The sequence below is a fragment of the Periplaneta americana genome, chromosome 17, assembly GCF_040183065.1.
Source record: "Periplaneta americana isolate PAMFEO1 chromosome 17, P.americana_PAMFEO1_priV1, whole genome shotgun sequence".
Classification (NCBI taxonomy): domain Eukaryota; kingdom Metazoa; phylum Arthropoda; class Insecta; order Blattodea; family Blattidae; genus Periplaneta; species Periplaneta americana.
Genome location: NC_091133.1, coordinates 37861496 through 37887032, shown reverse-complemented (window position 1 = coordinate 37887032; position 25537 = coordinate 37861496). Strand labels below are relative to the sequence as shown.

Here is a 25537-nt window from a genome sequence, read left to right as displayed (position 1 = left end):
GAAAACCCATACATTACGGTAAAAAAATAGCTGCTTATAATTTTAACACCACCGTATTACTGGCATCGCTATCATTGCTCTAAGCGTGGGATGATGTAAACGTGTGATAATTAAATAGTTGCAAAAACGGAACAATGGATTGAAATTTAACACATAAATAAATACCAGCTTGAAGACGTTCAGGTTGATACCCTCAGTCTAAAATTAAAAACGATGTAGGAATTAATCTAACTTCAAAAAATAAATAAAAAGCAAATATTCTGAAAGGTACAATAAAGTATAATAGTTAATATAATTATAACAAACAAACAAAGCATATAATAGAGCTCAATAAAATATGTCGTTTTCATTGATTCGAGATATAATTTTAGCAGGGAACTGGAAATATAAAAGTAAGAAACTGCTAGAGTTGGCACAATCGTTGCATTATAGGCATCCAACAAGGAAAACTCGGTGCGCAGAGACCAGCGGGCGTGACTGTCTCGCGCAGATGTCGTATGCTCTCGTTCCCAGCATGCTCTCACGCCTACTGCAGGGGAGTAAGAGGGATATAGCATGCGCGCCGCGAGGTGTCCGAGCTGAGTTTTGCTATAGTAATGAACAAGGGAATAATTAGGCCTATTCGTATACTTAGTTGCAGCACTCTGAATCAGCCGCTAGTTGTGCAAGCGGCAATCTTCAGGAATTTCTTACCATAACGATGAACTAAGTAAACATGTGTTTCATTTAATTTTGTCGAAGGTTTATTCATTTACTGTGGGTGTAAGAAATGATAACATTTTACTACATTATACCAAGTTGCAGCTGTATTAAGGGTCCAGAGAGGTAATTGAAGAATAATTGTTTTATCAACAGTAATCTCACTAGACATTTTGATTTATCTAGAGAAAATCAAAACTCGAGTGGGATTTAGTTGACTATTACACGATTAGAAGAAAGTATATAAAGATTATAAGTAACGAAGTACTCCAATACAATAAAATATTAGTTGACTTACGAAAATACAACTGTCTTCAAATGTATTATTGTACCATCTCAACATTACAAATATTACGCTAAATGCATGCTAGATGGTAGTAGTGAGCAATGCCTTCTCGTCGAGAAGTTCTCGATCTATTATACGTGATGGCAGTGTTACTAGTCAAGAAGGCTTTGTTGATTCAGTTTCATTTTTATTAAAACAGTTGCATTCCACTTCAATTATCCGAATCCCAGTAATCAACGTTACTTGATAGATGATTTTCAATAAATCTTAATATTAAACAATCTCTGATACGTGACTATCCATAATATCATACAGCAGAAGTTATAACATAACCTAACTTATATACACAAGTGTTAGAAAAGTTTTAATTAACGACGATGACATAAAAAATAAACATGAATAATTTTAAAAGGAATAATTACTGAATGTACAATTTTCAATTTTGAATGTGGTTGGTGGTTCAATTGATGTTATATTGGACGTGTGCGTAATAGAAGTTGAACTCGTTGATTTAGGCCTACATGGTGTATTCAACTTATTCAGGATTTCCGAATGAATAATTTTAAAAGGAATAATTATTGAATGTACAATTTTCAAATTTGAAAGTGGTTGGTGGTTCAATTGATGTTATATTGGACGTGTGCGTAATAGAAGTGGAACTCGTTGATTTAGGCCTACATGGTGTATTCAACTTATTCGGGATTTCCGAATGGTGCTCTTCATTTATTTGTAAATCGGATTTCAGAAGATGCATAGGTATGATCAGTGATTTTTATTAATTCTTGTTCTTGAATGCCAATGCGAGTCATATTTGAAAATGCTGTGCATCGACTGGAGTGGTTTGTAATTTTATATATATATATATATATATATATATATATATATATATATATGTTTTTTTTTTTACGTCCAGACCACCGCAGTTTCAAATGTTGGCAAACAAAGAAACAAATGCTAGTGACGCGATAAAATTGTGCGATAAGCAGCCATGATTGGTTGAAATACGTCCTTTCGTACCGTTTTATTGGTCAAAAGTAGTATGACGTAGTAAGAGTGTAATAGTCATCAGAAAACAATTTATATTATCCAGCTCCTGCATTCTGTCTATCTTTCATTTATAACAGTCTAGTCAAAAAAAGTTATTATGTAAGTAATATCTCACGGAGCTTGACTTACACAGTTCAATACATTCTTGACAGTGATATAGTATATGATTCAAGATCATAGACACTTGGGTCCCAAAGATCAAAGCAGCTTGAAAGTGTGTCGCATCTCAATTGGATGTTCCTGACTATAGTTACCTCCTTCCCTCCCTCCCATCCTCCTCTTTCTCACAACTTTCTTGCACGCACAGTACGCGCACACATACTCCTACACGCACAAATTCTGGAAATGAACTTTGTTATCTGAAACTAGCGCCTTGCTATTGCTAAGAAACACACAACAGAAAAATATGAGATAGTATCATGTACTCTGTAATTTCCCGATATACAAGTCACGAACGATAGATCTGCGTTCATTGTTTGATTATACTTTCATACCGAAACTTACTTTCAGCCGTATCGGAGATGTAGTGAAAATGGTTTATTTAACGACGCTCGCAACTGCAGAAGTTATATCAGCGTCGCCGGTGTGCCGGAATTTTGTCCCGCAAGAGTTCTTTTACATGCCAGTAAATCTGCTGACATGAGCCTATCGCATTTAAACACACTTAAATGCCATCGACCTGAACCGGGATCGAACCCGCAACCTTGAGCACAGAAGGCCAGCGCTATACCGACTACGCTACCCAGGCCAACTCGATGTAATGAACTAAACGCCTTAAGTTATTCTTGACAATCGCAGAGTGCCTAGAGAATTGTGAGAATAACAATTCGTAAATGAAGTTGTAACATGTAAATGAAAGTAGATCATAAGTTTCTAATTCTTTCAAATAAGATAAATATGCACAGGGAAACAGACGACAAAACTGTACAAGTAGTTTAATTTAATAATTATGATAATAATTATTTTAAAATGTTTTAAATGTATGTTCATATTGTATTGTAATTATTGTTTCACTTAAACATTTAGATATTGCACACAAGTTGAAAAATCTGAAGGTGCGGTAAAGTGAAAACGTTTGCTTTTTATAATTGTATATGTTATGATCAGGGAAAGGATTTATATGTAAATACATATTTACTTATAAAGCTAATATAATTTATATTTTGCATTATCTTTATGTTTCACAATGTGTAGGGTTGAAAAATCCTACTTTTATTTTCCATATTTTTCCATATTTTAGAGTTTAGTACATATTTTCGTTAATTTCCATATATTTTCCATATTTCATATAAAACAGTCCATATTATATTAGGTTTAACAATAAAACAAAACAAAATTCCATTAACTTTTAAAAATACATTTCAACAATAGAGATTTAAACACATGTTCAGTAATCCCTTTAACATCAGAGTTATTTGAAAATTAGCAGTCCTATCAACAATGGGAAAGTAAGTTACAAAACTGTATTAATTTAATTTAAAATTTTTAACAGACTTCAGTTGTGCAGCTCAACAGTTAAATGCCAGTCAGAGTACACATAGGTTCAGTTTTGTAAATCATACTATAAAGACGGTAAATATGCCAAAAGTACGTCATTCAGTCAATTTAAAATCAAAACTAACAAGTTACATTTCAGAATTTAAAGAAGATGGTTTATCAACTGACAATAAAATATTATTTTGTAATTTGTGTCAGTGTGCAGTATCATCTACACAAAAGTTCCTGGTGCAACAACACATTACAACTAGTAAACATCAGGCCAACAAACAACTAAATTCCAAGCAGAGACAATTGTTTTTAACACAACCAACAACATCGAATGTAAGATCTGAGTTTAACATCGACCTGTGCCGTTCTCTCATCTCTGCTGATATTCCTCTCTACAAACTAAAGAATAAGGTCTTCAGGGAATTCCTTGAAAAATATACTCAACATACAATCCCGGATGAGTCAACACTTAGGAAGACGTATGCTCCATCCATCTACGATGAGACAATACAGAAGATAAGAGATGAAATTAAAGATAGTTCAATTTGGGTTTCCATTGATGAGACTCCCGACAAAGAAGGTAGACTTGTTGGTAATGTAGTTATCGGTTTGTTAAGTGAACAATATTCTGAACGAATTCTTTTACATTGTGATGTTCTAGAAAAGTGCAATAACAAAACTATAGTTAAACTGTTCAACGAAGCTATGGGTATCCTGTGGCCAAAGGGTATTATGTACGATAATGTGTTATTCTTTATTAGCGATGCTGCCCCTTATATGGTCAAAGCTGGACAAGCATTATCTGTTGTATATCCTAAATTGACTCATTTTACTTGTGTGGCGCATGCATTTCATCGTGTGGCAGAAGTGGTCAGAGACAATTTCCCTAAAGTAGATTTGTTGATTTCATCAGTGAAAAAAGTATTTCTCAAAGCTCCCAGTAGAGTTAACGTGTTGAAAGAAATGTACCCTGAAATTCCATTGCCACCAAAGCCAATTTTAACTAGATGGGGTACATGGCTAGAAGCAGTTGAATATTATGCCGAACATATAGACTCTATTAACAATGTTCTCCTTGCATTGGACTCTGAAGATGCAGTCTCAATTGATACTGCGAAAACAGTTACCTGTGACATAAGTGTGAAGAATGACTTAGCTCACATTCAGCATACATTTTCATGCATCATAAAAACGCTCAAAAGTCTCCAAAATAGGCACCTTTCACTATCTGGAAGTTTTGAAATTATAAATAGTACTGTGGAACAACTGAATCGTGGTAGAGGTAAAGTTGCAGATGCAGTAAGAGCTAAGGTGGACACTGTACTTTCAAAAAACCCTGGATATGAAGAACTACAAAAGGTTGTTGCTGTGATGAGTGGTGAATCAACAGTGAAGATTAACTTGGACTTATCCCCAGCAGACATTGTGAAATTGAATTATGTACCAGTTACTTCTTGTGACGTCGAACGCTCTTTTAGTCAGTATAAATCTATCCTCAGAGACAATAGAAGAAGATTCACTTTTCAGCACTTGAAAGAAATGTTTGTAACCTATTGTTATGGTAACAGACAATAAAAATTGTGTTTTGTTGAAACTACATTGGAAGATAAGGTACGTCCATTATATTTTTTGTTTAGTTTGATTAAAATGTACCAATATTTAACGTACATAGTCATTTTTTTTATAATTTTAAGTCCATATTTAATTCCATATTTTGGTAAAAATCCATATTTAATTCCATATTTTGGTAAAAATAACTACATATATATTTACATATTTCATATATTTTTAGTCCATATAAATCCGTTCCCTGGTTATGATATATGTCTAACCATTTGAAATGTGGATATGGAGAAGAATGAAGCGTGTGAAGTGGACAGACAGAATAAGAAATGTAGCTATGTTCACAAGAGTGGATGAAATAATGATGCTGAAACTGATCAGAAAGAGAAAAAGGAATTGGCTGGGTCACTGGCTGAGATGAAACTGCCTACTGAAGGATGCACTGGAAAGAATGATGAACGGGAGAAGAGTTCGGGACAGAAAAAGACATCACATGATAGACGACATTAAGATATATGTATCGTATGCGGAGACAAAAAGGAAGGCAGAAAACAGGAAAGATTGGAGAATGCTGGGTTTGTAGTGAAAGACCTGCTCATGTCAGATACGTATGTATCTATATGTCTAATAATAATTATGTGCATAATTATGTCTCGAATTTAAAACTTTTCAGCAAAAATGTAGCATACGGCTTATTGAATTCTACTTTGTAAAAAAAAAAATATTGCAAATCTACAAAATATAGAAAAATATAAAGGTTCTATCCGTAAAATGTTTACTTTTCATTATAAATAAATAGTTAAATTTCAGCTAACATTTTTATTACTCGTTTTTAAATAATTATTTATTAGCAGATAAAGATATCTTATTAAGCGAGGGCGAATGATTATTAAGTAATATAATAATAATAATAATAATAATAATAATAATAGTAATAATAATAATAATAAATTTTCACAACTAACCCTTCACATTAGGTCTACTACTGGTTACTTGACAAGTAAATACTTAGAATTTCGTTATAAACGGGTAATATCTCCTAATATTTTCATGACTTTCGAATAATATTTTAAAATAATAAGTTATTAAAATTTACTCATAATTATTTAATGTGAATTTGTGCAAAAATTAGTGACATTCATCTAATTAAATCGTGCAATTTATAAATTAAGTTGCATAGCCTATCTTAAGTTTCGATTTATATACAAAAGCTTCTTTTTCGTGCAATTCAAGAAACAAAAGTCTATCTTCTTTTTTGTTGGCCATGTGTTTTAAATCACAGTTAATGGAAATAAACTGTATAGGGAAATATTATTTAACGCTTGACAATACAAATAACATTCTTAAAAAAGAACGAATAAACATTTTATAAAAAAAAATGCCACTTTCATCACGATATCGAATTTTTTTTATTCGCAGGAAAACTGAAATGTATTTTATTCTGTGTTTATTAGAACAACATGATTGGCTATTCAACATAGTAAAGGGTAACACATGATTGAAACGCTTGGGATTTTTATATTTTTAGTTAGCCTGCGGGCATACAAATGCACCAGATGGATAGCAGATATTTACGTTTAATTTTCAACCTACGTGTCGCTAATTAGTATATGCAGCCATAACTCACTTTAATTTTCACGGAGTGTAGATTCATAAACGTAATTAACTCAGCTAAAATGCTGCTAACCGGTTTGTTTATGAAGGGGCCAAGTCAACAGTTCCATTAAAACGCGAAAAGTTATCCAATATGTTACACTTTCATGCAATATTCCTTTATATTAGTTACGTAATTTTGATTCAAATTAGACCAGAGTAGAAATAATAACAGAAAATTCATGATAGTCAAAGAGTAAAGAAATTTGTTAGCTTAATTTGTCATATAAAGTATTGAAAAGTTTGTTTTCTGTTTTCGTCTTGTCTTTCTCTATGAAATTGCTATCCATCTGTTGCATTGTTTCGATTTTAAATTCCCTTAGTATTGTTCAATTGTTTGAAATTCTCACCGCAAATATAAAGGAGACTGTTGTACCTTTAGCATAGTGTACTTTTGAACATTTTTTGTTTCTTAATTTTTGCTGCTACCTAGAGGACTCAAAGTGAAGTAGATTGTAGAGAAAGTCGCTAAGTAGCTCTGGTCGTAGTTTCGGTTTGATTTACCACAAAGTGTGAATTCTGTGAAAAACATAATTTCTTAGTACCAAAAGTAAACATTTCGTTCATTGACATATTATGTTTTCTGACACGAAACCAGATTGTATTTGTTAATATATTTCCCTATAATCTGGCGAAGTAATAACATATTTTAATTTCCATGATTTATTCGAATCTATAGTTTTGGGAGTCATATTTGATTAAAAGTGCACTCTCTTGTACCTTTCAACACAAAACATTTTGTACCACGGAACATGTTCCAAAGTACACGATACCATCGGGTTTTGTTTTTCTTTTATTTTAAGATCATGTCACGAATAAGTCCGAAGATAAGAGGCCCCCAATTGATCCGGATGCCTTGAAGAAAGCTGCTGAAGCAGTTATTGCTTCTCCAGGAAATAAAATCTCAATCAGAGAAGCCTGCTCTAGTTTATGATGGCAAATGCATTTTAAAAATGATTGTCAGTTTCTACAGCTATATTCCCATCTATATTCCATGTGTTCCAACTTACAAGAGGGTATGTTGCCAGGTACATTAACCTGTTGTACCTTTGAACAAATTACATACCGTAAACTGGGGTAAAGAGGATCACATGTGGTAAAGTGGATCATATGTGTATTGCCTAGATAAGGCAGCGCCACATGGATCACACATGAAAAGAAAACCTTTCTTCTATAAGTGCCACTAAAAACAGTTTTCTTTGCATGTGTGAACCATGTGGCTCTGACTTATCTAACAATACACATATGATCCACTTTACCACATGTGATCCTCTTTACCCCAGTTTACGGTATCCCTTCATTTTATTTTTTCAATCCTTAATAGATCTGTAAAACAGGAAAATACATACAGGAAGTTGTAAAGGAATCTTCAATAATTATTTCAAGCATTTTTCATTTTAAAAATTTTATTTCCCAAAAAATAAAAAATAAAATAAAATATGAAAGGTATTTAAGGTACAACAGTCTCCCCTACATAATATAAAAATATACCTGAAAATTATTTTCGAATATGTCATTCCGCTTTAGACAATATAGTTTTGTAACTCAAGACGTAAACTGTACGAATAAAATAAAACCTCCCAAATAGTGTAATAGGATGTCAGACTAGAATAAAAAATATGATACTTCAAAATAAAGTCGCAAGACCGTAACCTGCATGAGACTCGCATAATATTACTATAAATATCTTTTGAATTTCCGCGAGATCCGTCCAAAATAAGCCAGATTTTTTCCTATTGCAAACGAATAAAAATTGACAATTCGTGGGTACTTCATTTTGAAGTACTCACAATCCAAATTAAATTCGTGTAGCTAAAAACACTAGATTTGGTTTAGTCCTACGACATAATAACCGAGCCCGATAAATACCGACTTTGGAGCTTAGGTGATTGACCAAGCTTTCTCTGACAGAGTATGCAGCAATCACGTGACATTTACATGCGTAATGTAGTACCGTTTACACATATGAACAACTTACACAAACTGTTGACACATGTAGTTGGCGCAAATAAACTCAATTTCAAAGACCTCTAGTGAGAGATACATTCCATGGACTGGAGTACTTACCTGTAGATTGCTCTACAATCGACCTCTAGTGTCTTATTGGGCAATTTTTTATATCATCTTGATTTCAACGGTTCACAATGTCGTATAATTAGTTGTGTTTATAATAGGGGTAATGCGCATGTGTTAATTTGCACAATTTTTCAGAGTATAGCAGAAAACAAATGCTGTCTGTACAAAAATCTGAATGTGTGTGTGTATTCGACGATGCTATTTTGGGAAAATTGGCTTATGCTTATAAACGGTACTTGAGTCAATCACAGCGGCAAGTCAGGTGTTACAATAAAATGTTTATATATAGGTAGTCTATTATTTGAGACTACATATAGTAATTGGTTATTCAATGAAGACAACGAGGTCCTCATATATGAATATAAAATATATGTAAATATTTATAGCCTACATATTATCTTAATACTCTCTTTAAATTACCATAATTTATCCGATTATGTTTTTTTTTCTCCTGCCAGCACAAAGCAAAAGCTAGAACTTCCGCTAAACTATAAGGTTAATACTTTTTCTTAGGCTGAACGTCTAAGAAACTAGTTTCGCGAGAAACATGTTAAACTTTCTGTACTGAATCTACATAATAACGATTATGACTGTGATTATTTTTAAATTTCTTTAATTTTCTGAAAACAAGTAGGTCTATTTAAATCGTGTGTTAAGTTAATTTCTTTACAACTATTTTCAAAATGTTTCTTTATACAAAGTAATCCATTGGGGTATGGATAAAATGAAAAGATTTAAATATACAGTTTATACATAAATAGAGTATGTATGTGTGTATATATGTATGTACATAACTTCGTGCAAAAGTGGTAGAATGATTTAAAAATGGCATTTTAAAAATAAAGACTAGATTCCTTGTTGGTGATCAGTTAATAACATGTAACACTGAAAATAACTTACAATAAGTCGCATTTAAATTAAACCAAATAGATGAAGATATCAATGAATAAAACAAAAATGTTACTCTGTGAAGGACGAGAAACAAAACAAAAATAGTATTAAAAGGAAGAAAGATTGAACAATTGAAGGGTTCAGAGCCATAGTGGGCCAAGCGCCATTTATTAAAAACGGAGAAAGCAAGGATTAAAGTTAAGTGAACACCATAGTTTAATGAAGATTGACATATCATTTAGTTTTAATGTGTATACTTTATATTACTTGCTATATGTTTCCATTGAATTCTGGTAATAACTTCAATTTAACCCTCATTTTCTACGGTTTTAGTAAATGGCGCTTGGTCCACTATGGTTCTGAATCCTTCAATTGTACAATTTTAATTATCTAGGCTACATTATATATTTTTTAAGGAATGCGGATAACAACAATTAAAAGAAAACATAGTTATGTGAAACAATAAAAGGAATCTTAAAAATAAAATAAAAGACAAGAAACGAAATAGAATTTTGTAAAGTTATATGTCTCTGAATCCTGCACCTTGACCTAAAGTAAACAAAGGAGAATTGAACGTAGAAATGATGTTCTTACGACATGTTAAGAGACAGAATGAAAAGCGAAGTTCTCAGACAGGAATTGAACGTTTTTAAATCAACAAACAAAATAAGAACATACAATAGTAAATGTAAGAAACACAGAATGAACGACTGAAAATATAAACATAAACTATTATTAAATACAAACCAGTGGAAAACGGAAATCCAGACACGCCAAGGAAAAAGTGGTAGGATCAGTTTGAAAATTGAATTACGTTATAAGATCGGAACAGCCTGAAGGGTCAATCTATGAAGATGAAAAAGATAATGATGAGTTCATTGGCCCACTACGACCGCACCTGTTGCTATCAAGCATTGTCTGTGGCTTAATCATCTCTGTTGACAATCACCTCAGACTTTTATTGCGGGTCGCTACCATAACTGCACCAACAGCAACTTCTGTTTCAGTCACACGCATATGGACTCCAGTGTGTGGCTTATAAATAGAGCTTGTCCCTTTGAGCAAACTATACCACGGCATTATTGACTCGTACTTAGGAACGTGCTCAACTCTATACACACAATGAGAACAACGGCTACACTGCTGTAAAGCTTTTAATTTTAGCAAACAATATGCATCTCTGTGCAGTAAATAGGTCTAGCAACTTCTTTCACTCGTTGCTATGGAAATTTGTTTACTAATGTTTTACATAACAGCACATACTCAGTATGGTGTGGTGGGGTGCAGGATGCAAAGCCTTTGTATTTTAAGATTGTATTGTTAACATTGACTTTTGTTTTATTTCTGATGAAATTTTCACTAGTTACTTAATTACTTATGGTTTTTAAGGAACCCGGAGGTTCATTGCCACCCTGACACAAGCACGTCATTGCTCCCTATCCTGAACAAGATCAATCCAGTCTCCGCAATCATATTCCACCTTCCTCAAATCCATTTTAATATGATATGATATGATATGATATGATATGATATGATATGATATGATATGATATGATGTGATGTGATGTGATGTGATGTGATGTGATGTGATGTGATGTGATGTGATGTGATGTGATGTGATATATGATATATGATATGATGTATATGATATATGATATGATGTATATGATATATGATATGATATATATGATATATGATATGATATATATGATATATGATAGGCTTATATGAGATATATGATATATGATAGGCCTATATGATATGATATGATATGATATGATATGATATGATATGATATATGATATGATATGATATGATATGATATGATATGATATGATATGATATGATATGATATGATATGATATGATACGATACGATACGATACGATACGATACGATACGATACGATACGATACGATACGATACGATATATGATATATATGATATGATATGATATGATATGATATGATATGATATGATATGATATGATATGATATGATATGATATGATATGATTATATATTTGTCGTTAACCAGTTACTTTCGGTGAGATGGTACTTCACATATTTTCTATACAGTGCCATCCCACCTTATTACATAGCAAATTTATGCAAGTCATAACTTACTTCATTCTCTCTTCCACTCATGTTCCCTTTAAATGTATCTTGTCATCTCTCATTCACCAGCCTATCTATCTATTACTCCTCCACTACTGTCCCCTCTCTTCACTTGCTATTGATATCCTTGTTCCTCCTACTATCTACTTTTCTCTTGTATTTTCTCCCACTACTTCCCCACTACACCAACTCCTTAAATCATGTTTCTTTTTACTATTCACCTTTATTCCTTCATCACTGCTCCCTGGATCCGTTCCATTTTTCTTCACTTGCCTTGTCGTTGTTTTTACCTGACTTCGCAACTCTCGTACTGGCCTCGGAATCACCCCAAGATGCTGACTACACGAATTTTATTCTGGCGCGTTTGAAGAATTCCGCTACGTGTTGATATTTCCTTCTTGTCAGATGACATCATAGGCTTCTCTCGATCGCTTAAGGTTACTTCTTTCCGCATTCCATGTCTGTCTGATGAACTCCGTGTCGTGTTTACCTTGATATTTTCATTTATATTGCCCAAGCTGATATCGTTTCCAATGCACCTCGACACTAATCCCCTAATTTCTCCTTGAGTACTCTTATATTTCTCAGTTTCTTCCGAATGTACTTCCGACTCATTAATGCTTTCGAGACATTCTTCTACACTAAAGATCAAGTTTTTAATCTTTAAATTGTTTCTACACAGTTTTGCAAACTGGCCTCTTTTCCTAGCTTCTTTCAGGAAAGGGACCAAAACCCGTCTTCTACTCCTTACTTCACAACTCCAGTCATTGTCTTTCCTGATGGAAATGTTCTCTAGCAACCTTCTGTTTCTCACGATCTTATCCTTCGTTATTAAGCTCTTGAATTTAACTAGAGTAGGCTTAACTTGATCTGGATTACGATTTAAATTTAACTTGATCTGGATTACGATTTAAATTTATTTCCTTATCCCTATTCTAAATACTTCCACAATTTGTCTGTCGCTCAAATCCACTCCAAAACACTCTCAACACACTCCTATTATTTTCTCGTATATTTCACCACTATGTTCCTTTTCCTTTTTCTTCTACTCCAAAAAATATCAAGTTCTTTCTTCTCTTTTCCTCCTCAAAGTGCTCCTATTTGCTTTTCAAATATTCATTTTCGTGTTGGATTTCTTCCATGTTCTTCCTCATCTCCACCATGATCTCCTTCAATGCTACTAAATCTTGTTTCATTTCAAAATCCTCCATTTCACACCGGCGTCTTTCACTTATTACACAAGTCAATGCCTCTGCTACGCTTACTTCCACTCACTTGCACAAATGAACCTCCACACTCGGTTGCTTGGTTAAGACTGATTTTAATACTATCCTCCCATCTGTGTCTCGGCCTCACAAAGGTCTTTTTCCCTCCGGCCTACCAACTAACACTCTATACACATTTCTGAATTCGTCTATACGTGCTACATGCCCTGCCTACCTCAAACGTCTGGATTTAATGTTCCCAATTATGTCAGGTAAAGAATACAATGTGTGCAGTTCTGCATTGTGTAATTTCAAAGTAGTTTTTTTTTTATTTTATCCATACCCATACCCAGTATGTTAAGACGGATATTATATATTTTTTTTTATATCACGTTTGGGATTCTAGTTTGTCACATTTCTGTAACAAAATTTATTGCAGTGAGTCATTTTCTTTTCCATTAGCGAAGTTTGCAATTATGATTTATAAAGGAAGTGGGAAGACAAAATATAAATAGCATTTTGTTATTTTTTACAGAAAACCACATTAATTTGCTGATCCCCAGAGGTTATGACACAGAAAGATGAAGAGGTGATGTTTTTAATAATGGCATAAGGAAAATTCCATTTGCATACTTTGTGAGGGCGTGCCTAGTAATTTCATTTCTCTTCTAAATAAATTCTGAATGAAAATCCTAGTTTCACAAAGAGAGAACAATCTTAATTCCTTTATTTTCCTCAGCTCAACTCTATTTTCTTTTTCATTCCATCTATATATGAAAGGATTTGTACTAGCTTGCCATATCTCTTCACAGTTTAATCGCTATTATGTGATTTCTGTATCAATAAAAGACACTTTCTTCACAAACTGAAAAGACATCCAGATGTCTATTTACAATCGAAAGGTGAAATTGAATTAATTTTGCAATAACTTTGTGAGAAATTGTGTGTTTACAAAATATTTCAAAATTAAAATATTCTAAACTAAATACTTATTTGAAGAAAATGATCTGTGATCTTAACAGCGACTTACGAAAAGGCTGACATATGCTACTTTATCGTTACGTAAAAGTCATGACTCCCGCCTACGGAATTATGTTTGTATTATTAATTTTCTGCATTGTGCTTACAAGTAGAGAGTACTCTTTTGCGATCACCTATTTCAATCATACAACTTCGGATGCAAGTTACTGTTATGAAGCGAATTATAACGAAGTCAAATTATACGACGCTTAAATAAGCCATTTCTGGCAGCGGAAGTTAGACTTTCCTCAGTTAATTATGCTTTCTTTCTCTTATTTCTGTCAGGTCTGATTGGAAGCTTACGCTTAGGTTATGGAGAAATCCAAAATTCGAAACAATTTAGACTAGACTATCTTTTTTTCTTTCATGCTGTGCCATCATGTCACTCTAAATTTTCACTTGTTTTAATCTAATTATGGAGGTGTGTTTCGTAATCCTTTAAAACTCTAGCCATACAGCGATAGTTCTTCTTTCCTTAATGCAGTGCCTTTATTATGAGAGATATTATCTCAACATAATTACCAAAAATTACCTAACTTTCACTGACTGGCAAGTAACCATCACTCCCAAAACAATGATGCATGTTTTGAGAGTGGATAGCATCCCTCAACAGAAGTAAACAGGGAATGTAGTAGTAAACAAAGGTCAGGATATTACGGAGTTTATCATTTTACGTAAGTTAGTAAGTACGTACAGTAGCCTACAGTGTAGGCTGTCTTGCTGTTTATGCACGACGGGCACCACTCCATTTTCTACGCCTTATATGACAATACTAACCCGGAGGTTTAATGGGCAATGGATTTGTCAAGGAGATCCAGTAACATGGCCTCCCCGATCACCTGTTCTAAATCCTTTGGATTTCTGGCTATGGGGACATTTAAAGACATTACTGTATGCCACACTCATCGACAACGTACAAACGTTACAAGAGCGTGTATCCAATGCATGTGAGCAAATCCGACAACATTCAAATGTGGCCGCAAGAGTTCGTGATTCACTGAGAAGGGCTGAAGCATGTGTAATAATGCGTGGTAACTACATAGAGCACCTTCTGTAGTGTCTACGTAACAGACAGGCGGGTATCGTAGGCCACAATACAGCATGGTCCATATCTCAACAGATATTTGTTTCCGGACATATGTTTATAGGAACGTTTTTCTAGTTTCGACCAATGCTACCGCCTGTAAAAATATGCGACACTTTTTAAACGCCCTGTATAGAGCATTCGAAGTTTAGGAAATACCATTACACATATTATAGGCGTCTTCTTAGCAGACATTACCTCTCTTTGTAATATAAATAAGATACGTTATTTACATATTTTTCAAACGTATATAAAATAACAGAAATAAATCTATTTTATTTATTCCCTTATTGGAAATACAAATAAACTAATATCTTATATATATTTATGCTCGACCATGCCGAAATGTAGTAATTATACACCTGGTAGCGGCCCTTTAATGTATCTCATTAAAGTACACCTATTCATTAAAGTTCAGGTGTTCCACCAATCAGAAAATACCATTGTAGCAATATGAAAGCGCAAGTATCGATTATTCTCGGATATGCAATCGAAAGACAACAATAAATCAATAAATCACCAATATTTGAAATAAAGTCAGTTCTGTTACTATAATAATTAGCGTTAATTGTAAATAATATTCAAATAAATTCAATTTGTCAAATCGTTTTTCAATGTCAAGGTCAATGTCGACATATGTTTCTCGGAAAAAATCAATACTTTCGCGTCTGCGCACATCTCACAATTTACGAGGTATTGTACAAGGTCAGTTCCGCTCCTCAGTCAGATAACAGTAACATGAATACTTATGAATAATTTCAAGTTAGAAATATGGTCGAGCATAAAAAGTCGTATGATACTTGACTATAATGGTGATTAAGACTCTCGTATGAAAATTATGGAACTCGCTTGCGCTCCTTTCATAAACATACTCGCGTCTTAATTACTACCATTATAGGCTCGTTGCATAATGTACTATTATAAGCAATTTAAAATGTTTCTATTTGAAGCAATGCTTAGTTCCAGTATGTATATTTACTTCTGTTATTTTATATATTTTAGAAAATACGTAAATAACTGATTTAGTTATATTACAAAGAGAGGGGAGGTCCGCTAAGAAAACGCCTATATAGCCGATGGTGTTTTCTAAACTCCGAATGCTCCATAGTTGAAGGTTCTTACGTCATATTCTTTCTCATTTTAATGTGAACATGTAAATGTGTATTTATCCATTTATATCGATATCAGCGTGACTGACTCTCCCATGGACTTAATAGTTTTTAACAACCCGAGCAAATGGGAATATACATTTTCCCTGTGATAGATATTCACCTGAAGATAAAGATAGAACCAACTTTCAAAATATTGCTAAGTTCGTACGTTTACCTATTTTTCGCAACTGAATCATCTTGTGGACAATTCACTATTATCTTCTCCTTCAGTTAAAAAATACACAGTATTTCACCAAGTTGTTTTGTTTCAGGCATCCTGGAGACAACCCTTTCTACAGCAACATCGACAGCATGCCAGATATTCGACCCAGGAGGAAGTCCATTCCTCTCGTCTCCGAATTGGTAAGAGCTAATTACAATTCAAGTCTGTAACATAATACACGCCAACATGTAGACATACACGCGCAGAATTACCCCATACCTGCACATATACAAGAAATGTCACCACCAGGGTTAGGCAGAACTCCACCCTCTCTAAAGACTCGATTTTCTCAACTAGGTATATCATTAAAAATAATATAATATTGAAGTATCAGTTGTCGTAGCATTAGATCTGTAATGTGTAATTAATGATTTGTCGGCAGTTAATTGGGGTTTCTTTTACAATTTTAAATATGTTATATGTGCATGAAATATGACACTTGAAGCAAATATTTATTATATATACTCGTATTTACATATACAAATGTGGTTTTATCTCATAAATTAGTACTCCTACCGTTATAATGAAAATATGGTTGATATTATTTTTGAATTGTAGGTTCCTACATATTTCTTCCTTCATCTCGGAAATAGTTTTTATGTCGTACAAATTCCATGACGTATTTTTAAACTACGTACTAACAGTGAAGTATAAGACAACAATCTCTCTTAATACATCTAAATTTTATACAACATTCTTCAAGTAGCTTATTCGTAGTGAAATGTAGGGAAAATGCCGAATATTCTCCAAATCACCAGAATTGTTTCCAGTATTTTTGAAGTAGTAATAATGAAATACGGAAATAAACTATTCTTCTACAACCGATCTAATATAATGATATTAAAAAATGAAAACATCTTTCCTCCAACAATAGAAATTTTTTATTTTGTGATCTCGAGCATTCCCCTTCATGTGAAACTCGCCGAAACTATATATTACTTAGCCGTCTTCACTTGCCGGAGTTATACCGTTAGAAGTGTCTACTATATCATGAAGTACAGGAAATATTGTGGAATGCCAAAACGTCAATGGAAATAGCCGCAAGCCACCGGTGTAGCTCAATCGGCTGAGGCGCTTGCCGCTTGGGCTGATTACATGGTTGGATTTTTTCCGAGGTTTTCCTCCACCGTTAGGCAAATTTCAGGTAATCCATGGTGAACCCTCGGCCTCATCTCGCCAAATAACATCTCGCTATCACCAATCTCATCGACGTTAATTAATCGAGTAGTTGATACAGCGTCGTTACATAACCAACTAATAAAATATCCCGCGAAAATCTTCCACAATCACGGTCTAACACCAATTTCACTTAGAAACGCTGGTCTCATTCCTAGAAAACTGATGTTCTCTATTGTCCGTCCGAGTGGTTATGTCGCATCTCTGTTTCCCCCACCCCTTTCTGCCCCTCTGTAAAGGCTTGTAGCTGCCCAGTCTTAGTTATTTTCTGAAAAATACTGCTGTTCGGAATTGGAAGTCTACGTATTATTATGCAACTGTTTAAGATAATTTAAAGAAAAGGGCCCCGTTAAGTACAGTACGATTATTTAGTCCTGACAGTCGCCGGAGATGTGCGCCTGGTTCAGGCGAGTCCATTTACTTACGCCAAGGGTTGTTTGGGTTAGTCACTCGCTTGCCTTTTTTTTTTTTTTTTAGACCGGCCAGAGGCCGTTTACCGAAGTTATCTTTGTTTTCCTGTTTTCTTTAATTTGTTTCCTTTTTACTTAAACTAATACAAACACAACACCCATGCCCGAGGCGGGACTCGAACCCACAGCCCTTCGGAGCAAGCGGTAGAGACAGACCGTGCCTCTAGCGCTTGCGCCACTCAGGCCTGCTCCTTCGGAGCGATCGGATGTCATGCGTGCGGTATAGCGGTATGTTTCTAGTACAGTTAAGCTGTACTGCATTTCTTTACCTACCGCTCGCCCTTATCTCTACTCCGGAACTCTCCCCACTACTCCTATTACTTTCCCTTTTTCGCGTCACTGAGCTGTCGGTACTAAATAATCGGTCTGTAGCATTCACGTGATTCCCTCATTTCAATTACCCTGCGACATAACCACTCGGACGGACAGTACCAAAGGTTTCAAACACTATTCCTGTTCGCTGCGTTTTTAGTGTTTCAGTAATTTTTACATAATCCTAATTCCAAAGAAGATATCCATAACTCAGATTCATGTAGAGACGTTGTCAATTCACAGGGATGCACTCAAATCTCCTTGAAGTTGAAAGAAAGAACACTGGAAAAAATGCAACTTGCGAAATTTTGCACCAATAATATCGCTGTAAGCATAATCATAGATCGAACCCATGTCCGCGAAATGACAAGCCCGCCTTCCATAACTGAACTAGAGTAAGAGTTTTATAATGTTTTAAAGAATTCTTAATGATATAATGTCTTAACTTGCTTAGACTTGCTACATTCCAAGCAAAATAGAGCTTTGTCAATGCTTCAAGTGTCAGTTTGTTTTAATTATCTTGAATAATTTCATGAAGACACTATGACTGTTGTTACAATGATAGAGATGGGAATTTCTGCAGCCCTGGTGTTTATTACGTCATTTCTTCTCCATAATTCTTGGGGGAGAAATGTGGCAATTCTGAGTTCACTGCTGTATTGTAAATGACAAGTTTGGAACACTTCCCTTAAGGTATCTGATAGAGTAGCACCCGGTGACCAAAGCACAACCTGGAAGACAATAGACCGCTCCACACAAGCAGCCTCGCAGTGTACAATACACGGACAAACTGTATATCGTCAAACAAAGTGTTCTGGTGCGATCTTAAACAATGAACACCCACGCTCTAAACAAGATCGATATGCCAACCTTGTAGTCAGTTTAGGTTAATTAATTATTTATGGATATTAATTAAAATTCTAACTTGCTCTAGTTATATTTAAATGAAATACTAATAACAAAAATAGTGTATATAAATTGGAAATAGATGAAAAGAAACAAAAACATGATAAACAGGAAGGAATATAAGTATATTTCGAACAAAAAATTTATATACAAATAAAGATTCTCAAAATAATGTAACGAGAAACGCATTTATATTTTACATGACATTGCTGGATATTGAAATAGTGGCCAGAAATAATGGCAGCAGATAGGCAAAAGATCAAGACGTCCTTTTTCGAAGACATTCTGAGCAAAAAATGTCATATAACATGGGTCCTATTCTCAATATTTACAAAGTTACGTTTCGTTATTGGCACGCATTGCTGTGAACGCGTGATCTTGGTCAGCGTGCAGTCAGCAGCCAGCGCGAGCGCTATAGAAATCAAAGATAGCCGTATGCAGTTACGTAGAGCCACGAGTGCCGTTCATAAGCGTGCGGCCAAGTGTACTCAAGCGGACGGCGACATTTTTTCGAAATGTGTTGTAAACTCTCCAAGACTGTAAATTAGGATGCAAAATTGAACTGCACATAATTAAGTCGGTGGAAATGGTGTGATTTGCAATAATTGTTGCGATAAGTACGTAAGAGTAAAGTGATTTTCTAGTTAAAAATAGAAAAAAGATGTATGTACGAAGCAACTAAGGACTTCACAGCACATTTTAGCTTCATAATACTTTCCAATTAAAGAAATGATACTTCTGAATGGTTCATTCTCTATTTGTATTATTCTTTTACCTTCAAACTAAAGAAAAAAACGTATTTTACAAACAACTTTAAATTAGTGTAACTCTGAAAATAATGAGAATAAGAACTATGTTTATATGACATTTTTTGCTCAAAATGTCTTCAGAAATAAAGCTTCGCAAAGGACGGTAAATCCTCGTGAATCACTCTGTATACAAAGAATGGAATCAAATAGATACCGTACGAAAGAAGTTTTACCAATGTAGATCCAGTGGCTTCAGAATAATAGAAGATCAACTATTGAATATAAAGATCGGTTTATGAATTTACTTTCAGATAGAGCGGAAAGAACTCGCCAAATACCATCTAGCTGTCATAAATTCCATCGACTCTAAATACAGTGTCGTCAAATATACAACAAAAAATGTTTATAATAAGTTATGTTTTATTTACTCCACACCTTAAAGCTCCAATGATGATGTAATATCTAAAAAATGCAACAAGTGAAATTAAAAGAAAATGGAAAGATCTAATAAAATTAGGAGTCTCGTGTATTTTATTACGACATGTAAAAGAACCCTGTCCCTGCAAGAGGGTTCGAGACAAAATTTATCAGCCTTTTCTTACTCACTTTGAAGTTAGACTTTTGTACCTACAAATTTTTAATAAAACCACTAGAGATTGTTGGTGTAAAATGAACTATTCTGTTTTCGAAATTGTTTCAAACATGTTTTAAAATGTTGTTTGTGTGTAGAGTTGGCGCCTGTTCTCAGAAGCCAATAATGAACTAACATAATACCGGGGTAGTCGCCGGTTTCTTATCTCGCACATAACGCGCGGCTGGCAACGCTTCCCCGCGCCAGTTCTTGTGTACCTCCCACGTCGTAATGAATTCTGATACCATGTTTACTCCCACACTCACTTGTCTAACTAGCAGACAACACAAATATCTCTCGAGGTAAGGGAAAGTAAATTATCCACCACGAGATTTGCACAGACCCGCCCTAATAGATGACTAGATTACGACGCATCGAGAACCGAAAATGTCTCACTGTATCAATCTTCAAGACTGCTTTGGGCGTCCGATTCTCTAAATGCGATGTATTTGTTATTTAAAAGTCGGAATGCTTTTGAAATTGATTGAACGGTTTTAAAAGTAAGGCTTACATTAAAATAAACACCAATTCAGTCACAAAATGATAGGGTTTATAATTGATTTAATAAAATACAAATATAACCGCCTTTCCCTTCCTCGGTAATTTATAATCTCTCTCTTAGACTCTTCCCGGTACTGGAAGGATAAAAAATTATTTTTTAGATAACCTCACAACAGAAAATCAGCAAAATTAACATCTGGTGAATATGCAGATGCCAACGTATAGATAATTATACAGTATGGACACTTCGCGTCGGTACCTTTTATGTAGCATGACTGATTTCAATTATCTTTAAACCAGTTTGAGCGTGAGATTCTGCTTTCTCCCTGGAGTTGGCACTAACATCACACCAGCTAGCAGTCGACACAGCGGAAATATAACGCATACAATTAATACATCTAGGTATATTATGCACTGAAATAAAATAAATTGGACAATGAAATAATAAATCCGTCATTAACTATAATGTCTAGACTCTAGATTTCCTTTATAATGAGAGTTGAGACGTTGACCGCAACAACAATTAAAATTTGTAATAATTTGATAGCGCTGAAAATGGAAAAACAAAACTCCTATGAGAAGTAAAACTATATACCTATATTATATTGTATACAAATATTAAACTAATTTGATACATAATTTTATAATGTATTATATTATGTTATAATATAATTTATTACATACATAACATAAAAAAATATTATTACAACTAGTTTGTCACTGAGAAATAAGGAAAAGCTGTTAACTTGAATTCATTTGAAGCAAAGCGTTACTGGATTATGCAATAAGGTAGGCGATGTTTGGATCCTGTGTCTCAACTCTTATACTCAATTATTATCTTAGCGTGTGCTCGATTATACTAACCTCTAGCGCTTGAAAGTGGAACTAAACGCCGGCGTACGGAGAAACAAAACAGGAAAATTCGCTCAGTGTCCATTCTTTGTTTTCCCTATTCGCTGCAGATGCCCTGTGTTATGGAAGTGACTTTCTATATGCAGTTTCCTTGCAAATTTTTCATACTGCATGTTCTATATTTGAAATTTTTTACTTATCCTCCAGATAAAATCAGGGTACGTTCACCATAGTTATGTAGACTAAGACGTCATGTATTCAACTAGCTATACCAACTAAGCTCTGGTTCGAGTTCCCATGGGAGAAGAAATTTTCTCAGGAAAGTTCATTCTTTGAGACCAGTGTCCACTGAGCATCATCATGAATTTGGAAAGCTACAGACAATATCGAAATCCTGTTTCACAATGCAGCTATAACGGCTGGGGAGATGATCGTGCTAACTACATGTTACTCCCGTACTATTGGGATTATCGTTTACGTCTGCTGAGACATGTGGACATGAGATCAGCAGTCAGTCTTGGACATCCATGGGCTGTCCATTTATTTTATGTTTTACGGATTTTAGTCTACCAGAATTGTTTGTTTGTACCATGTGACTGATCCAAATTTTCCAACAATATTTCGGAATTAAAACAGATTAAAAGTTCCAACTTCAACTAGGGATGGGCAAAAATAATCGGTTATTTTGACAACCGGTTATTTTCATGCGGTTAACCGGTTAATTATCGGTTATTCTTGCTTGCCGGTTTAATCTGATAACCGGTTATTTTCCTCAGTAACTGAACGATTGGTTATTATTTAAAATACACTACATAGAATCAAATGTATTTTAAGTTTATCTCAAATTTAATGTCAGTCGATATATCGTTTCTTTTTATTATTTTGCGCTCTATGTAGTAACTTTGTGTGATTGGCTTATTGTGTGTGTGATTGCGCGCGCCTACACGCGGGTATTGGAGCAATTCAAATGGCGAGAACTTTTTTTTTAATTGCATATGTTATTGATATTTTATATCATTGTCCAATTAGGTTTCTAGCTTTCCAATAGCGATCATTTTCACAAGTAGATTTCAGGAATTGGCATTTTCGTAGATGTTCTCTGTCCCTACGACGAGAAACTTTGATTTCGGTATTTATTGGTTATAGGAGAATAGATTGTCCGTCGAAATGTATCATAATCGAGATTATTATTGTAAAAATTTTGCAGCCATTATAAAATATTATTGTACAATTGATTTTATTTTTCATGAAGTTATAACAGAATATGACCCATATTATATTATTATCTATTTTAGCATAATTTACTTCATAAAATTAATATAGGCTATAATAAATAGTTTACAATTTATATACTGTATTTTTCAATACCAGCATTTCGACGTTCATTTGACTTTAGTTGTGGCAGTAAACAATCTGCCTGCAGGTAGCTCGGGGAACTCCTTGCTCAGTTGTTTTAAATAACCAGATATGAAGGATCTGACAAAATAAACAACCCTTCATATTTCTTTCAATAAGAAATTGAATATAGAACCTGAAAGTAGGAAGCAATCTAAACCTCAAGACGCGGTTGACAATCCAATTTATTTTCCTTAAATTATAAAATGTGTGTAACAGTTACGTGAATAAAGCATATAGGCTGAAACAGTAATTATTCTAGATAGTCTAGATGACAGAATGTCTCTATTTTATAAAATAGGCTGAAACAGCAATTATTCTAGATAGGCTACATGACAGAATGTCTCTATTTTATAAAGTTCCAGGTGGTAGTGTTTTAATGTACGAAGAGTTGCTTAAATTACTACGATATCGAAGCATCAAATGACAGTACAACATGCAATAATTAACTTTGAAATATTGTTTATGTGCTGCGTTGGTCTTCACACATAATGTATGCATATCGATCTTGTTTCGGAGTACATGTATAGTCATTTCCACAATGAAATTTCTCCTCCCACTCCTGCAATATACTAGTATAACTGCCATAGCTATCCATTCAAGGTCGACCATAGTTTATATATACATGTGCGTGTGATGGGGTGTTTTAAATGTTATGTGGCCAACTATCCGTTTGTGAAATAGATGTACTACCCCTATCTCAATTATTGGATTATCCCTCTCCCTTTTACTTTCCCATTTCTCATATATCATAAGCTGGGACAAAATTCTGGAACTTGATTTTGTCATCTTAAAAAGTAGGGCCTATATATTAATAAAATAATGTCTGTTCATGAAAAGATTTGCAATATTTTCAATTTTGGAACACAAAAAATATGGCGTACCATTACAATATTTCTATAGAAAAGACATGTAGTGTGTTCAATTGAATTTTACTAGTCATTATTAAAGAATGTAAATACCAAATCATCTGCTTCGGAACCCGCACCACAAATCAAACGAATCTCCAGCGAATAGACGCATCTTGACCGTCTTGGCCAGTACGCACAACTAAATGACTGTCATGTATTATGGCGGTATGATTTGAAAGGTTTTTGTGCATATACAATCAAGAGATTTATTTAATGAATTGATCAAGTCTATTCATTTGCTGAACGCTTGAGGTACTCACATAAATTACATTATGTCATATTAGTGGTTTAGTATTTATTTTTTTATTTATTTATTTATTTATTTATTTATTTATCTACTCATCTATTTATTTATCGCTTTATTTATTTATTTATCGCTTTATTTATTTATATATCTATTTATCGCTTCATTTATTTATCTATCTATTTATCGCTTTATTTATTTATTTATTTATTTATTTATTTATTTATTTATTTATTTATTTATTTATTTATTTATTTATTTATTTATTTATTTATTTATTTATTTATTTATTTATTTATTTATTTATTTATCGCTTTATTTATTTATTTATTTATTTATTATTTATCGCTTTATTCATTTATTTATTTACTTATTTATTTATTTATTTATTTATTTATTTATTTATTTATTTATTTATTTATTCATTTATTCATTCATTCACTCACCCGTTTGTTTATTTAATTATTTATTTATTTACTTAGTTATTCATGTATATACTTATTTATTTACTTAATCACTTAATCAATTAGTCATTTATTCATTCCTTCGTTCACTTAATATAGCAGCGCTAAGGCCAGCAGGCCTTCTCTTCCGTCTAGTCAGACTCTAATTGAATACAATAGCCTTGACTATTTCAGTAATAATTACGACTACTATAATATCTAGAACGCACAATAATATGACAGTCGGTAATATTAGTACATAATATGAGCAAGGATTAAAAATAATAAGCTAGGAATGTCAGTGAAACAATAATAAAAATTGATAGTAGTAGTAATAGTAATAATAATAATAATAATAATAATAATAATAATAGCATTTAATTTAAAACAGTATTTTACTAAATGAAGTGTCGTATTAATTGCAGACAAACAAAGAAATTGCGTAC

General features: G+C 33.6%; 1 protein-coding gene across 5 annotated transcripts in view; it reads left to right on the top strand.

Moving 5' to 3' along the window:
- unc-13 overlaps positions 1 to 25537 on the top strand; it is a 762035-nt gene that overhangs the window by 568011 nt on the left and 168487 nt on the right. For all 5 annotated transcript variants that reach the window (XM_069816083.1, XM_069816079.1, XM_069816080.1 and 2 more), the window contains exon 4: positions 16551 to 16641. In XM_069816083.1, the coding sequence (XP_069672184.1) occupies positions 16551 to 16641 (91 nt within the window). The remainder of the gene's footprint in view (positions 1 to 16550; positions 16642 to 25537) is intronic.